Below are 16,500 nucleotides of genomic sequence, written 5' to 3' on the forward strand. Positions count from 1 at the left end.
GCGGATTTCCCTACTACGATAGCTGAAATTAACATGCCCCTTCCGGAAAAGGGGCCAGTGTAGACGAGCCCCTCATGTCTTGCTCACAACACGCTTGTTAATGCATCCCAGAATCACGTTTGCTTTTTTTGCATCTGTGTCACACTGTTGACTCATATTTAGCTTGTTGTCCACTATGACCCCTAAACCCATTTCAGCAGGACTCCTTCCTAGACAGTCATGTCCCATTCTGAATGTGTGAAACGGATTGTTCCTTCCTAAGTGGAGCACTTTGCATTTGTCCTTATTGAATTTTATCCTATTCAGTTAAGACCATTTCTCCAGTTTGTCCAGATCATTTTGAATTATGACCCTGCCCTCCAAAGTACTTGCAACCCCTTTCAGCCTGGTATCTGCAAATTTAACAATTGTACTCTCTATGCGAACATCATAAATCTATGAAACGTCATAAATCTTAAAGCTCTGTTCTGCTTTCTGGTGTAGTCCAAGATCCCCTCTACTTCAGTGGGACTTTGTAGGACAGAAGGAATCTAGGATTAAATCTCCTGTGTTAAACAATCCCATTTAAAAGTTTGATCCTATGCTCATAGAAGTCAAGGGGATAGCCCCCACAGACAAGAATGGTGCAGGATGTGGGGATAACAAAACAAGTAATTCTCAATAATAACCAAAAAGAAAACTATTTCTTTAAATATGTGGTGACAAAAAGGGTTTGGAGACAGATACATATACAACAAGTTGTATTTTAAGCCCAAGCATTTCACATCTTAGTAATTAATTAGACTCAGAATGTATCTTTTCACTTTCATTTTTTTCCTCTTGTACAGCGCTTTTTAAAAAACCCTAGAAATAAATTTATCAGACCACATCAGTTAAAAAGGGAGTTTTCATTTATTGTACCTCACAGCTGCATATTCAGTCTGGAACAGAAAAAGTAGATACCAGATATTAATAGTCTTAATGTGAATCTATAACATCATACAATTAGCTAATACCATTTTTTAGATAACAAGAAAAGAAACCAAATTCTATTCTTACTCTCAGTGATGTAAAACTAAAGTAACTGCTCTGAAGTCAATGTAATTCCTTCAGTGTTATGTGTAGAGGGAAGAATTTTCTGTAGAGGTGTTTTATAGACAAGAGGTTCGATTTGGGATCTAATCTATGCTGGTATAAACCCCCACTAACTTCTCTGAACTCAATGGGGTTTGAAAATGACAGAAACATGTATCTCCAAAAATTTCAGTAGTAACCATAAGCTAAATTCTCATTTCAGTTACCACAGGGCAATCCGTGAGACTGGACTAGTATCGGGGCATCTGCTACAAGAAACTGTCCTTAGAGCCATTCCATTCTCAATTCCTGTTTTCGCTCTTCTCAAAATCCTAGAAGGATTAAATGTTTTAACACTAGACTGAGCCTCAGTGTGATTTTTTAAAAAAAGGTTTCCTGGCCATCAGTTGCCCTGTTTTTGAATTATGAGACACCAGTGCGGATCTGAGAAACTCCACTAATACCGATGGGGAGTAACTCTCGATTTATGCCCATGAAACTCAAAGCAACATTTGGACGTATGCAGTCATTTGTTCAGTTTTTTTTCCTGGTCCATGTAAAACTCATAAAGAGACCTATCAAGTACTGCTTCATCCACCAGTGATGGGTAGCCCCTTAGACAGGTGGTAACATAGTTAAAACCTTTCTAGTACGGCTCTTCTTGGTCTGGGTAAATCCATGGTCCGGCATGATTGTAGTTAGCCAGATGTTCACTTATTGTGAGTGTGGCCAAGTTTTCTGCAGTCTCATGAAGTTTGTTGACAGCCACCAGTCCTGACTCTCATGATTCTGTGATGTTCTTTAGCCCTAATTTATTCATAAATGTCTTCTAAGAGCCCAACAAGTGTTGGTAATGCTGCTAGACAATATTGACCTCCTGTGGCCCGGCAAATTCTCTGGTTCGGTACTGATCAGCTCCCGAGGGTGCCGAACTAGAGAGATTCAACCTATACAATAGCAATTCTACACAGGCAACCCAACAAAGTAAAAAAAACAACGAGTGCTCCTGTAGCACCATAGAGACCGACAAAAGAAGGAGTTTTCACGAACACAACCCACCTCTTTGTCTGAAGTTTTTTTTAAGATACAGACTCCCAGGGCTATCCCTCTGAAACCCTACAAAGTCGTATCAGATAGTTGGACTGTAGTACCGGAATTTGCCCAGGAGAACTAGCTAAATACCCTGTTAATTGGTTGTATCTTTCTTACGTGCCTGTGACTAAAAAAACCACTTTACCTGTGGAATCTGCCTCATGGGCATTTGCTTCCCTGTTTTCACAGCTCTCCCTGCTGGAGAAGAAGGAAAGGACGGTTACAAGACATGCGATGAAGGGCTGCTGTGGAGCAGGTAGAGTTATAAACAAGTTACCTCTGGTGAGACGCTTCCTGAAGAGCAGGATCATCAGCTGGATGATGACAAGGATGAAAATACAAAGCAGGCCCAAATATAACACAGAATCACAGATTCCTTCCCCGGCCTCATCTGCAGAGAGAGGAGAATAATGTTCGGTGCTGAGCAGTGGAAAAATCCCATTAAAAGGCGTGGGGTCCATGTCAGCTGCATGCCATGCCCAGAAGTGAGGCCTTTCCTCCAAAATCCACTGCCTCAAGGCATTGTCACTCTCCCCACCTGGAGGTGGCCTCTGGGGGGCCATTTAACTGTTCAGCGTTGGATTCAAGCCACTGGTTGCCTGCGGTAAGCTAAGTATGTGTATTTATTAATTCTGCTTGCCTGCACTGTCAATTATTTTACCACACGTGGTGATTTATTTTATCCTGACAATCATGGATCCAGTCTGAGAATCACTGTCCCACTGAGGTCCGTGGTGAGGTAAATGCACTTAGAATGAAAATCGGTTTAGGGAACATCGTAGCATCATAAATGTTAGAGAGAGCACAGGCCTATTGTAGGTCTCATGGAGTTCACTTCCCTGCCTAGCCCTATCGTTTAACCCAGCAGTGGGGAACCATTTTGGGTTGGGGTCTGTTGACCCGCAGAAAAATCGGTCGCGGACGCAGAAAAGTGAGAAGCGAAGCAAAACAAAAACAAAATAATCACTGACATGGCCCCCGACTGAGAATCAAAAAGACTCTCCCCAAATTCCCCTTGCACAGCAGAGCTTACAGGGGCCTGAGCTAGTAGATTTTATGAGGGAAAAGCCTTCAGGCAGTGGTTTGCTGTGCCAGCCGGGGGCAGGGAGAGAGCTGTTTCCTCCCCCCAATAGGCAGAGCCATGGATCGGTTCTGGCTCTGGCTTGCCTGAGTCCAGCCCATGAGGCTCACAGCTGTTCCCCTCACTACAGGGAGCCCAAGCTGGCGCTCTAGCTCCATGCGGGGGAGAGGGGTGGTAAGACTGTGGGATTGGAGCTCTAGCAGAAGCTCCCCAGTGCTGGGGGACAGAGCCCGAGCCTTGGGTGAGAGGGGTAGATCCAGGCAAGCCCTTAGGTTCCCCACCCTTGGTTTAACCCTAAGCTTTATCGAATCCTACTGTAAACAGGGCTTCATCCCTGTCATAGACTCATAGAATACTAGGACTGGAAGGGACCTTGAGAGGTCATCGAGTCCAGTCCCCTGCCCTCATGGCAGGACCAAATACTGTCTAGACCATCCCTGATAGACAATTATCTTACCTACTCTTAAATATCTCCAGAGATGGAGATTCCACAACATCCCTGAGAAATGTATTCCAGTGTTTAACCAACCTGACAGGTAGGAACTTTTTCCTAATGTCCAACCTAAACCTCCCTTGCTGCAGTTTAAGCCCTTTGCTTCTTGTTCTATCCTCAGAGGCCAAGACGAACAAGTTTTCTCCCTCCTCCTTATAACACCCTTTTAGTTACCTGAAAACTGCTATCATGTCCCCCCTCAATCTTCTCTTTTCTAAACTAAACAAACCCAGTTCTTTCAGCCTTCCTTCATAGGTCATGTTCTCAAGACCTTTAATCATTCTTGTTGCTCTTCTCTGGACTCTCTCCAATTTCTCCACATCCTTCTTGAAATGCGGTGCCCAGCACTGGACACAATACTCCAACTGAGGCCTAACTAGTGTAGAGTAGAGCGGAAGAATGACTTCTCATGTTTTGCTCACAACACACCTCTTAATGCATGTGACAGACAATCCCACAGCTCAAGAGATCCCACTACTGGGAATCCTGGGTATTCATTTTCAATTTATTTATTCATTTATTTATTTGCTCAGTTCACCCCCATTATTCTAGAGACCCCAAATCATCCTCCTATCTCCGTGGCATTTACACTCCTACCACACTAGGGGGGACAGGGCCAGACAAAATACTGAGTCAAGCCAATAGAAATCTTTCCTTTGACTTCAGTAGGGTTTCAAGCAGGCCTGCAAGGAGAAAGATGTCAGGGCAGGTTTGACACAGCCCCACCTCTTACCACTGCTCCGTGAATACAGCTGAAAAATGGTTTTGTGAAAGAGTGAGGAAAGGCAGGGGAGAAGGAGTTGCCGTAATGGGCTGTCTCAATTCGCTGCGGTAGCCATATAGCTCCCAGAATATGAAGGTATGTCTAGACTACCTGACATAGTCAATGAAGCAGGGATTTAAATATCCCTGGCTTCATTAAAAAAAAATGGCCGCTGCGCTGTGCCCACTCAGCTGATCATCGGCATAGCGCGGCAGTGAAGAGGCGGATTGGTCAACAGGGAATGCCTTTGTTGACCGCTCCCTTCGCTCCTGTAAACCTCATTTCTTGAGGCATAAGGGAGCGGTCGACAAAGGCGTTCCTGGTCGACCCATCCACGTCTTGACTGCTGTGTTTTGCCGACAATCAGCTGAGCTGGCACAGCGTGGCGGCCATTTTTATTTTAATGAAGCAGGGGATATTTAAATCCCCGCTTCATTGAGTATCTCAGGTAGTCTAATTTACATGCCTCTATCGGCAGAAGCATGTATTCTAGACATACCCTTAGAGGGCCACGGTGGGTGCGGTAATATCTCCTACTGAGCCAATTTCTGTGGGCAAGAGAGACAAGCTTTTGAGCTACACGGACCTGAAGAAGAGCTCTGAGTATCTCGGCCTTGTCCAATAAAAGATAAATCTGATCCACCATGTCTTTCCTGCAAGTTAAGTCCTCTAGGTCAGTGTTTCTTAAACTATGTTCCATGGAACACGGGTGTTACATGAACTTGCAGGTGTGCTGTGACCTCTTCTTTGTTTTTGTTACTTCTTTATTTTTGTCTTTTTTTTCTCTGACAACAATTTTTTTTAAGGAAGTTTTTATAGGTGTTCTACATAGAGAGATATTATTGTTTGGTGTTCCGTGGTCTCAAAAAACTTAAGAAAAACTGCTCTAGATGGGTATTTTTTATGCCTAGTCCCCACGCTGCCTCATTTTAGTTCTTTGGCACTGCAGTAACCCTTTAAATCAGTATATTTGTGCTGACTTGAGGTGAAGTTTCCACCAGAAAACATGACGATGAGCACAGTGTAAATGAGAGAGCAGGTTAGATAGGGTACGATACAGGACCTGTTTTCTTGGCAATGGTAGCACTGATGTTTCTTGCTGTACTGTTGTCTTTGATTGTACAAGTCCAGGTTGTCTCCTGGTTCCACCTCTTAGACTGGACTGTGGTTAGGCTCCAGACGCTGTAGATCCCATCCCCGTCTATGGCTCCGGCATCTGTCTGGCCCTCCGAATTCCCTTCTCCGGTGTCCCAGAGAACGCTCCAGGAGGGAGTGAAATCCGAGATCAGGCAGAGCAGGGGCACATCGTGGGGAAGGTCAGTATCCTCCCAGGTGGAGGGAACCAGGAGGGAAAGTCTCGTCTCAGAGGCATCTAAGAGTGTCAGAAACAAGAGATTGGTAAGACCTGCCAGCGATAGATCAGCTAGTTCCCCTCTCCCCAGCTCCTGTCCCTGCCCGTAGATCAATTTATCTTGTGCATTGGCTAGTCTAGTGTCCAAGTTTTAAATTATGGGACTTCCCTTGCATGAAGGCGGAGTTCTCTTATTAATTTCATCCTATTACACCGCTCCTGGACTGTCTCAGAGTTCTGGGTGCCTGCCGAGGAAGGAGACTCAAAAATCAGACCCCTCTTTACTGCGTCCTATTTGCATGTTCAACTCCTGCTGCCCTGTTCGAGGTTGCCCTGTTCAAGCCACCTGGTGGGAATCATTTCAGGAAGAGCAACGAAGGTCTCATAAAGAGCTAGAGTAATACAGGTGTATAAGGCCAGCAGGATGACACATCACACCCCAGACTCAGGAGACTTTGATGAGGCACAACCAGGCAGTGTAAGTAGCAGAAGGCCAGAGAAGAATAATGATTCACACCAACGTGCCTCTCAACAGCGGATAGATCTCAAAGCATTCTGCAAAGGCGAGTGAGACTGATCACCCTCTTTTGGTTGTGGCCTGCTGGGAAACCAGCATTTCAAGATGACAAGGTAGATTCCCTGATTCCCAGTCTCATATGGCATCCACTACTGGGATCGTTTTCCTTCTCGGCATGAACACTGAGGACTCGAAACCGAAATGGGGCTTTAAGTGGGTGGGGGGTAAGAGTCCACGGTTCTGTCTCAGAACCAGGGCTGTAGCCAGGATGGGGCAGCTGCCCAGGGTACAGAGATGCAGGGGGCGGGAAAATGGGTGGAAAGGAAAGATCAGATAAGAACATAAGAACGGCCATACTGAGTAAGACCAAAGGTCCATCCAGCCCAATATCCTGTCTGCCCCCAGTGGCCAATGCCAGGTGTCCCAGAGGGAGTGAACTGAACAGGGAATGATCAATTATTTCTATCCTGCCATCCATCTCCACCCTGGGACAAAAAGAAGCTAGGGACACCATTCCTTACCCATATTGGCTAATAGTCATTAAGGGTGTGTCTAGACTACAGGTTTTTGTCGACAAAATTGCCTTTTGTCGACAAAACTATACCTGTGTCTACACTACTGCTGAGTTCTGTTGACATAACGTCGACAGAACTCGGCAGTTTTGTTGACGGCGGTAAACCTCATTCTACGAGGAATAACACTTTTTGTCGACAGAATTCTGTCGACAGAAGATGTTATTGCATCTACACTGTCCTTTGCATCTACACTCTCATGTCTACAAAGTGGCTTGCTTTGTCGACAGAACTGGATGCAGTCTAGATGCTCTTTGTCAACAGAAACTTTGTCAACAGTATCTGTCGACAAAGCCTCTGTCAACAAAAGCCTGAAATCTAGACATACCTCCATGAATTTGTCCAGTTCTCTTTTAAACCCTGTTTTAGTCCTAGCCTTCACAACCTCAGGGAATGAGTTCCAGAGGTTGCTTGTGCGCTGAGTGAAGAAAAACTTCCTTTTATTTGTTTTAAACCTGCTGCCCATTAATTTCATTTGGTGGCCCCTAGTTCTTATGTTATGGGAACAAATGAATCACTTTTTCTTATTCACCTTCTCCACACCACTCATGATTTTATAGACCTCTCTCATATCCCCCCTTGGTCTCCTCTTTTCCAAGCTGAAAAGTCCTGGTCTCTTTAATCTCTCCTCATATGGGACCTGTTCCAAACCCCTAATCATTTTAGTTGCCCTTCTCTGAACCTTTTTTAATGCCAGTATATTTTTTCTGAGATGAGGAGACCACAACTATATGCTGTATTCAAGATGTTGGTATACCATGAATTTTTATAAGGGCAATAAGATATTCTCCATCTTATTCTCTATTCCTTTTTTAATGATTGCTAACATCCTGTTTCTTTTTTGACTGTCACTGCACATTGCGTGGATGTCTTCAGACACCTATCTGCAATGACTCCAAGATCTCTTTCTTGATTGGTTGTAGCTAAATTTGCCCCCATCATATTGTATGTATAGTTGGGGTTATTTTTTCCAATGTGCATTACTTTTCATTTATCCACATTAAATTTCACTTGCCATTTTGTTGCCCAATTACTTAGTTTTATCAGATCTTTTTGAAGTTCTTCAGAGTCTTTTTTGGTCTTAACTATCTTGAGCAGTTTAGTGTCGTCTGCAAACTTTGCAACCTTACTGTTTACCCCTTTCTCCAGTTCATTTTTGAATAAGTTATATAGGATTGGTCCTAGGACTGACTCTTGGGGGACCTCACTAATTACCCTTCTCCATTCTGAAAATTTACCATTTATTCCTACCCTTTATTTCCTGTCTTTTAACCAGTTCTCAATCCATGAAAGGATCTTCCCTCTTATCCCACGATAACTAATTTGTGTAAGAGCTTTTGGTGAGGGACCTTGTCAAAGGCTTTCTGAAAATCTAAATACACTATATCTACTGGGTCCCTTTTATCAATGTTTGTTGACTCCTTCAAAGAATTGTATCAGATTAGTAAGCTATGATTTCCATTTACAGAAATTATGTTGACTTTCCCCCAACAAATTATGTTCTTCTATGTGTCTGACAATTTTATTCTTTACTATTGTTTCAACTAATTTGCCCAGTACTGATGTTAGACTGTAATTGCCGGAATCGCCTCTAGAGCGCATTTTAAATATTGACATTATGTTAGCTGTCTTCCAGTCATTGGGTACAGAAGCTTATTTAAAGGATAGGTTACAAACCATAGTTAATAGTTGTGCAATTCCACATTTGAGTTCTTTCAGGACTCTTGCGTGAATGCCATCTGGTCCTGGTAACTTGTTACTGTTAAGCTTATCAATTAATTCCAAAACCTCCTCTAATAACACTTCAGCTCCCTCCTGTACCATCAGCTCTGTCCTCACAAGGGTCCAAAAGGCTCTGCCAAGCCCTCCAGCGACCTTCAAGATCTCCCCATACAGGCCTTGCATGCTCCTCTTTGACCACAGCTCTGGGCTTCCCAGCTGCTTCCCCTCCCCCAGCTGATCTGCACCTCCCCAAGCCCCCCTTGTCCTTTACCTCCCCTGCAGGCCCCTGACCCTTTGTCCAAGAGTCCGGGGGCGGTTCCTGGCTGCCCCCCCAGCTTTCAGGCATCCTGGTGACCCCACTCCTGGATCTGCTCAAGCAACGAACGCAGCCAGCTGCCCCAAGTCAGCACAGTGCTACCACCACCCCCTCCTCCGGAAACCAGGCACAGGCTGGTGCAGGGGGCTCACTCATGGGCTGGGCGAGCGGTAGGGGCTGGTTCTTGGGAATCTGCGTTTGGAAACTTGGCTCAGGTGTGAGCCACCTCCATGCCCTGCAGCTGTTTTTATCCCCAGAGGAGCCTGTCTGGGAAAGTCTCAGGGGCAGATGGGCCGGGAGGAACATGACTCAGCCAAGCTCCACCTGCCCCATCATGGCTCGCTACGGCTTGCCGTCCAAAGAGGGGCTACTTGCAGGGATCAGGTCCGGAAATAATAGCAGGGGCATTCCCTGGCCAGCCCAGCCACCAAGAATAGACAGCAACTCCAGTAGGACTCAGCTGGCGGGGGCTAAAATGCCTAGCTCGAACCCCTCAGGCCTCCGGAATGACATTTTCCCAACCCACTGGACACTCACCTGTGACAATTAGTCTGGTCCCACTCCCGAAGTTCGGATATGCATATGCAGCTAGGCCACAGTAATACACCCCGGAGTCGTTTCTTTGTGCGTCCTTGATAATCAGAGAAAATGTGTCCAATGCCTCGTTCACCTCACTTGAGTATTTTCCTTGTGCAGGTGCATTCTTATAACTCTGGAAAATCCCATGCAGACTTCCATTCTGAAGTTCTTTGTACCACAATACAGCTGCTATCACGGCTGAGAGCTTACAGTCTATCCGTGCAGATTTTCCAGGGGTCAGTTCAATCTGGGCTGGGCTCTGTTGGATCCAGATCCCTTCCTGTGAAGCAGTCACTGTAAAGAGGAGCACACAAAAAACACGAATACAAGAATCGCTTGTTGGAGATTCACCCTTTGCAATGTATTAAATATAGCACATCCGATGCAAGCAAAAAGCCCCTCATTTTAAAAATTGGGGGCTGGAGGAACTTATTTTTGTAGTTATTTATTTTTTTAGCCTTTTTTAGTATAATTAAAACAGACATTGCTGAGTTTTTTTTCTGCCATAGTATTTTTACCAAATTTTCAGGTGCCACATAGCTGTAACAGAAACAATAATCAGTCTTCATATATAGACACTAACCAATCCTTTTGCACATCTACATCAACCTCTCCTCAAAGCACTTATCACAATTAATTAAGCTTCACAGCCATAATAAATAAAACGTATCGGTATGTAACCTGACATACCAATATTAGGACCGAATCAAAATTAGGGTTGTCTTATATCTGTAACTATAATCCCTCTCCTCAAAAAAGCAGACCGATTTTTCACACTTCCTCTCTGGTCACCGTAATAATATTGGGTACTTGGAACCGGTCACACGGTATTCAAAGTGCTTTACAGATATGAATGAGCTAAGCCTCACAATGTTCCTGAAATATTATCCCTGTGCATAGATGGAGAAACTATCATAGGTTAATGAAGAGGCATAGCCACTGTCCCACAAATCAGTGAGATGACTGTGAATAAAACTCAAATGTCCTAATAGAAATCTTGAATCAGAGTTAAAAATAATAAAATTAATGTTATTTGATCAAAATCTTGCCCAGAAGGAAGCACTTTATTATCTTAGACATTCAGGCTTAAAATTATCTTTTTGATTACCTAAAAACAAATACTTCCCCGTGATGCCTACATAAAATACACAAGCTTAAGAGAGAACTGGATTTTGACCAACAATGCATTACAATATCCAAAAGGTGAAACTGTGTGCAAGGGGTTGTTAGCACAACACATTATTTCATTCTCTGTCTTAGGATTTCAGTTAGTGAATAAAATATCTGACTGTTTAGCTCTCCCCATCAGTCCCTCTTACTCTTACCTGCAGTTCAGAAGATCTTTGCACATAAAAGTAATTTTTTTGTAGCAAGGTAGAGAACAATCATGAAATATCAGGCTAAAATACTTACTCTGTAGACAGACTAAAATCATCGCAACGATCTGGTAGGACATTTTCTGGCTTTCTTCAGTCATGATGCTGTGAGAATGGTAGATGCCTGCTAGCAAATGGATCTCTTGATGAAAGACTTTATCACGTGGAGAGGAGGATGTCATATTTCCTCTTATAGTTCTGTGGGGGCAACATCCCTGACAAAAGAGAGGGCCAGGAGATATTAACAAACCCATTTGAACTCTGACTCTGACAACCAGCAGGGCAAACCGGGGGGAATCATATTCAGTTGCCTTTAAAATTCATTAAACGACAAATTCCAGGTCTGACTCCGCGACAACAGAGTGTGTATTTCAAATGGAATCTTTCATCTCATAATTGGACGGATGGAACAAGCCCCTCTTTGAACCGAAACAGACGTGGATTATTTTCTTTGCTTCAGGGTTTGAGATGTCTTATGTATTTGGGGGATGTTAGCCCCAATAAAGAGGATCAGGTGTGTCACCATGCCCAGGGAGGTTCCCCCTGCTATTTAAACAAAATTCAGAGGAAATTATCAAAGAGGCTTGTTGTAGCCTATGGAAGTGGAGGTAATGTAACAAATACCTCACCTTGTTTAATTATTATCATAGATGAAATAAATGTTTTGGGAAGAGGCCTTGAAGGAAAGCAATGAAAGAAAATGGAAATGTGGTAGGGTGACTCCAGTTTAGAAACAAACTAATTGTGGGTCACATAGCTCTGTGCCTAATGCATGTTCCTGGCAATAACATTCAAAATTATGAAGAGAGAAAAAGATCTGAAACGCAGACTGCAATATTCCAATTCCTTTGTTGTAAACCCTTTTTGGTCGCGTATTCGGAAACATGGCCATCTTCCCTATTTGAATATTTAAAAATTCATTTGATGTCTCCTTGCTGTCAGTTTCCATGGGAAGTTGACTGGAATATGGCACAAACAGCCACACACACCTCATTAGCCCATGTCCCATTTATGAGACCAAGATTATTTCAACATCCAGGAAACTCAGCAGACAGCTGCTACAGCTTGTCTGTTGCTGTTGTCGTGGTGCATAGAAATGTAAAACATTATGAAGAGTAGCTGTGGATGGTTAATAGGCAAGTTTAAATTTTAAAAACACCTGGTGTGTTTTACATTTTAGGTGATCAATCTAATTGGGACTCGGCTTCAATATTCTTTTTTTTTTATGCAGCTATTTGATTGTTTATGGATGGCCTAAAACCATATGACATGCTGAGAATGTAACATATTTGCCAATCTCCTAAAAAATAGAGCAATCTGAATGTTTTGTAAAAATAACTTCAGAACTTTTCTGACCTAATTAATCACTTGTATGTTGCATTGCATCCCAATGGGACCAGGAGTGATACTATAGCCTGAACACCAAATAGCAGGCAATGCGGAGACCACTTTATCCCAATGATGTTTATATTATTGTTGTTGTTGTTGTTATTAATTAATTCTGCTGTACTTTAGACATTTATGGCACAGGTACGGTAATGATGTAATGCACACATGAAATTCCAATCAGTCAAGCCAATAATTCCTGCTATAATTGTAAAAAAGAAGCAATTCCGACATGTTGGCCGGGCTGCATGAAAGAAGATTGTTCTTTACCTGTTCCTCATTCTCTCCTTTCACTGCACTAAATCTACCTATTTGTATTTAAAATAAAAATCCTCACATTTTAAAAAAACTTCAATAAAACCATAGAATTTCCTTTAGTTCAGCTTAAGGAAATGGAAAGTATTTTACTCAGTTGAATTTCTTTTGTATCAAATTGATCTTCGCTAATGAAAGTCCGCTGGATATTAAAAGTGAAGGGAAAGTTTACAGCTACTATTGGCATTAGAATTTTTATTTCTGTGATAAAAAGTCCCTACCCAGGGTCCAGGCTTTTCTGACAAGTTTTAGAAAGGCCAGCTGGAATAGCCGAACCTTTAGGAGTACATTTTTTCATTTGATACATAGGAATCTGCTATGCAAAACCCCTTTGTTAGAATATCTCAGCCCCACACAAAGAATTGTTGTGCTTTTAATTAGCAAGAGTGTTTGCTGCAGCTAATATATATGCTCTCTCACCCAAAAGGGACCTTCCAGGAAAGAAAAGGGCTAATTCCACATCCCATTTCTTCTATATTTGAAAAATTGACCCGACTGCACTTTGGACACACTTTGAAGTGTGTGTCCCTATAGTGTAAAAATTAATGGCAAGCCGCAATCCAGAATGTTGAGTATTTTTAACATAGATCAGTTGTGTATCTCTAGGTTTTATCATGATCCGCACACCTACTATATCGGAGTACCTGACGTGTAGAAGTAACAGAAATAGCAAAATGTCTTGTGGGCTTTAGTAAGTCTCTGGCTCTCCTCCCTAGTGGGGATAAAATCTCAATTTGGGATTGGGATTTTGTTTTTTATAGATTAGATTTTATTTTTTTACAGTTTGGTTTGTTTAGTTAGTTAGGCTGATTTGTTGCAGGAAAGCGTTTTGATGTTTTTTTCTTATTTTTATTTTTATTTAGGGTTTTTTTCTTATTTTTATTTTTTACAGTTAGCTGGTCATTTTCCTTTGCTTGTTTATTTGGGCTTTTTTGAAGGGGGCGGGGTGTCAGTGTGGTGAGCATCAAAACCATTTGCAAAAGCTGAGAGCTGGCTGCTGGGAGATTTGCACCTGCCTGTGGCCAGTTTCTACTTGCTGTTCTTGTTTTGTTTGTCACTAAGCAAAGCTGTTTATTTTCTTGTTGTGTGTGATAACTTGTTGTTGAACAGTTTTACCATACAACGGCCACGCTTTGTTAATGGGCTTCCTGGCTCACTGAACCACAGGGGAAAAAATAGCGTACATGTTTTTGTAATGTACATCTAAATGTATCTTCTTATTTTTCTTTCTCTCTTATCTTCTGCGTATCATCTTAGCCCATGTGTGCAAAAAAAAAAAAATTAAGATGCATTTGTAAATTTATGGTTGTAGTCTGGTAAACACTAATACATGTGCTGACTGTGAATAATCTCATTGGGTATGTCTACAGTACCTTGCTAGTTCGAACTAGCGGGGTAATGTATGCATACCGAACTTGCTAATGAAGCCCGGGATTTGAATTTCCCGGGCTTCATTAGCATAAAGCCGGCGCCGCCATTTTTAAAAGCCGGCTAGTGCGAACCCCGTGCCGCGCGGCTACACGTGGCACGGGCTAGATAGTTCGAACTACGTAGCCATTCCGAACTATCTGTACACCTCGTTCCTCGTTCCACGAGGCGTACAGATAGTTCGGAATAGCTACGTAGTTCGAACTATCTAGCCCGTGCCGCGTGTAGTCGCGCGGCACGGGGTTCGCACTAGCCGGCTTTTAAAAATGGCGGCGCCGCCTTTATGCTAATGAAGCCCGGGAAATTCAAATTCCGGGCTTCATTAGCAAGTTTGGTATGCATACATTACCCCGCTAGTTCGAACTAGCGGGGTAGTGTAGACATACCCATTGATTTCAGTGGGATTCTTAGAGCGAATACAGTCGTGCCCTGGCATAGCTATATGCCTGAAATTGTATATATGAAGGCTATGTGGGCCATATCATGCCTTCCATGATAAGACAGGACCATATGGTGCAATAGCTTTTGCATTCTCTGTCCCCTATGACAGTGACTCTAAATCTTTTCAGGCAAGTGCATGCCATTGAGGAGTCTGACTTGTGTACTCCCAAGTTTCAACTCACTTGAAACCTACTTAACCTTAAACCTACATAAAAGTAAAAGTGTCACAACACAGTTACTGAACAATTGCAGACTTTCTAATTTTTCACCATGTAATTATAAAATTAATCATTGGAATATAAATATTGTCCTTACTGGGAGACTTATCCAACATTACTCGGGTTCTTAACTCTAACAATTTTTGGTTTTCCTCATTTAAATCATTGGTCTGGGGTGGGGCTGGCGAAGGGTGGTTCAGGTGTAGGCTGCCCTTAAGAGAGAGGACAATCCCCGCCCTCTTTCACCATAGCAGTTTGGGGCCAGATGAGAAGTGCCTCTCCATGGCTGCAGCGGCTGCAGCAGGCACAGCTAGGAGAGGGGCCAGCTGGGGGCCAGCTGGGGGACAGACAGAAACACATAAACACACACAAATTAATAAACTCTCTGAAATATATAACAGATAGCTGCCCTTTCTCCACCCCTGCACCTTGCTGGCCCAATGAGGTTATAGCTCTCCCAGTCCCCATCTCTGGCCCTTTGGTGCCCCCTGTGATCACTCAGCAGTATAACTGTCCCTCCTACCACACCCCTCCCTTTCCATTTTATGAAAAACAATCAGATTCCAGGCACATCCTTTTATTCTGGCACAACCAAATCCTGACCTTGCTTTAAGTTATGATAAAAGGAAGCTGCGTATTAAATTCGGTGGTCCTAGTTCTTGCTTTTTAGGAGGAATTCTTGAGCAAACAGCCTCACAGATAGATGGACAGACACACAGACAGATGCATAAAGCCTTTCAAATATATAGTAGGGCAGTATAAACAAGTCATTGTGTGAAATTTTCTTTGCACTGACTTTGCTGGTGTTTTTTCTGCAGTTTTTATGTGGTTTATCAAACGTAAATAATTCTTATCCGGAGTCGGGGAGGGGAGAGTAACCACCATATCTTTTTCATTGATAAAGATGGTGAACTTATAAGCTTTCTCTGTGTAAAATGTATTTATTGAGGTTTTGATCTTCTTTGGGGCTGTCTTCCTGTGTGTTATCAATGACTTTACAGCTGTGCCCTCCCAGAGCTGAGCCAGTTAAGCATCTGTGTTGCTGTGTTGGGGTACGATAACTCCAACTCTGTGCCTTGGCTGGGGGAGACCAGAGGGTCTGGCCCAGCAGGACAGGGTGGAGGGGAGCTCCAGAAAGCAGGGGGTCTGGCTCAGTGGCATGACCAACACACTGGGTGACAACCCCATAAGGACCCCTTTAATCCAACCCATCTATGATGGGGTGGCCCCGCCCCGCACTCAAGCCCAGGGAAACCAACTGGCGCCGGGGGCAGAGAGAGCCCCACTCACACCTCCCTACTGGGCATGCTCCCAGGGGAGCCAAGGTACAAAACGCTGCAGGCCTGCTCAGCAGGGGCAGACGGCGGCCAAAGCTGGAGCTAGCGCCCAACTGCCCGAGTTGCAGACCAGACCACCAGAGAAGGAGCCGCCAGGCCCGCTGAACATGCTGCTGCCAGGCCCAAGCTGGGCTCCACCCCAACGACGGAGCCGCAGGCCAACCCCCCGCGACCCAGGCACTGGACCAGCCACCGCCAACCCCGATGCTGACTGGGGAAGTGCTGCAACAGCCACCCGACTCATGCCGACAGGTGGGACCGCTACGGGATGGGAGAAGGGGGTAGAAAGTGACCCAGGGCAGGGAGCTGGAAAAACCCCTGAGGGCTCGGCGTGTTGCGGGGAGGAACCCCCGCCGAGCCAGTGGTGGGAGCCACCCGCCACTGATAGGGCCCTGGGTCGCAGCCCGGTGGAGAGGGAGGGACCAGGCCCCCCTACCCCTCCTGCCCTGAATCCTGGCAA

At 44.0% G+C, this 16,500-nt stretch overlaps 1 protein-coding gene across 2 annotated transcripts; it reads right to left on the bottom strand.

Moving 5' to 3' along the window:
* Positions 1–826: 826 nt before the first annotated feature.
* Positions 827–11,304, bottom strand: LOC102450048 (immunoglobulin gamma-1 heavy chain-like). 2 transcript variants are annotated; one of them, XM_006134665.4, is made up of 6 exons: positions 10,953–11,304; positions 9,498–9,833; positions 5,546–5,854; positions 2,423–2,536; positions 2,291–2,343; positions 831–920 (listed from the first exon to the last, which is right to left on the bottom strand). In XM_006134665.4, exons 1-6 carry the CDS (start codon positions 11,167–11,169, stop codon positions 888–890), a joined length of 1,062 nt encoding a protein of 353 aa, XP_006134727.3. In that variant the 5' UTR covers positions 11,170–11,304; the 3' UTR covers positions 831–887. The 2 variants fall into 2 exon arrangements, with proteins under 2 accessions (XP_025046279.2, XP_006134727.3); XM_025190494.2 differs by having other exon boundaries at positions 827–920; positions 2,291–2,536.
* Positions 11,305–16,500: the final 5,196 nt, after the last annotated feature.

This window comes from Pelodiscus sinensis, chromosome 24 (assembly GCF_049634645.1).
Source record: "Pelodiscus sinensis isolate JC-2024 chromosome 24, ASM4963464v1, whole genome shotgun sequence".
NCBI classification, from domain to species: domain Eukaryota; kingdom Metazoa; phylum Chordata; order Testudines; family Trionychidae; genus Pelodiscus; species Pelodiscus sinensis.

Bases quoted from the DNA above. Each gene is read 5' to 3' on its own strand.
- LOC102450048 (XM_025190494.2), bottom strand. From the start codon at position 11,169: ATGGGTTTGTTAATATCTCCTGGCCCTCTCTTTTGTCAGGGATGTTGC. The intron at 9,834-10,952 runs GTAAGTATTTTA...TCCTCTTTACAG, and splicing joins GATTTTAGTCTGTCTACAGA to TGACTGCTTCACAGGAAGGG. The intron at 2,537-5,545 runs GTCCTGTATCGT...CTCTCTCTGCAG, and splicing joins TACCATTGCCAAGAAAACAG to ATGAGGCCGGGGAAGGAATC.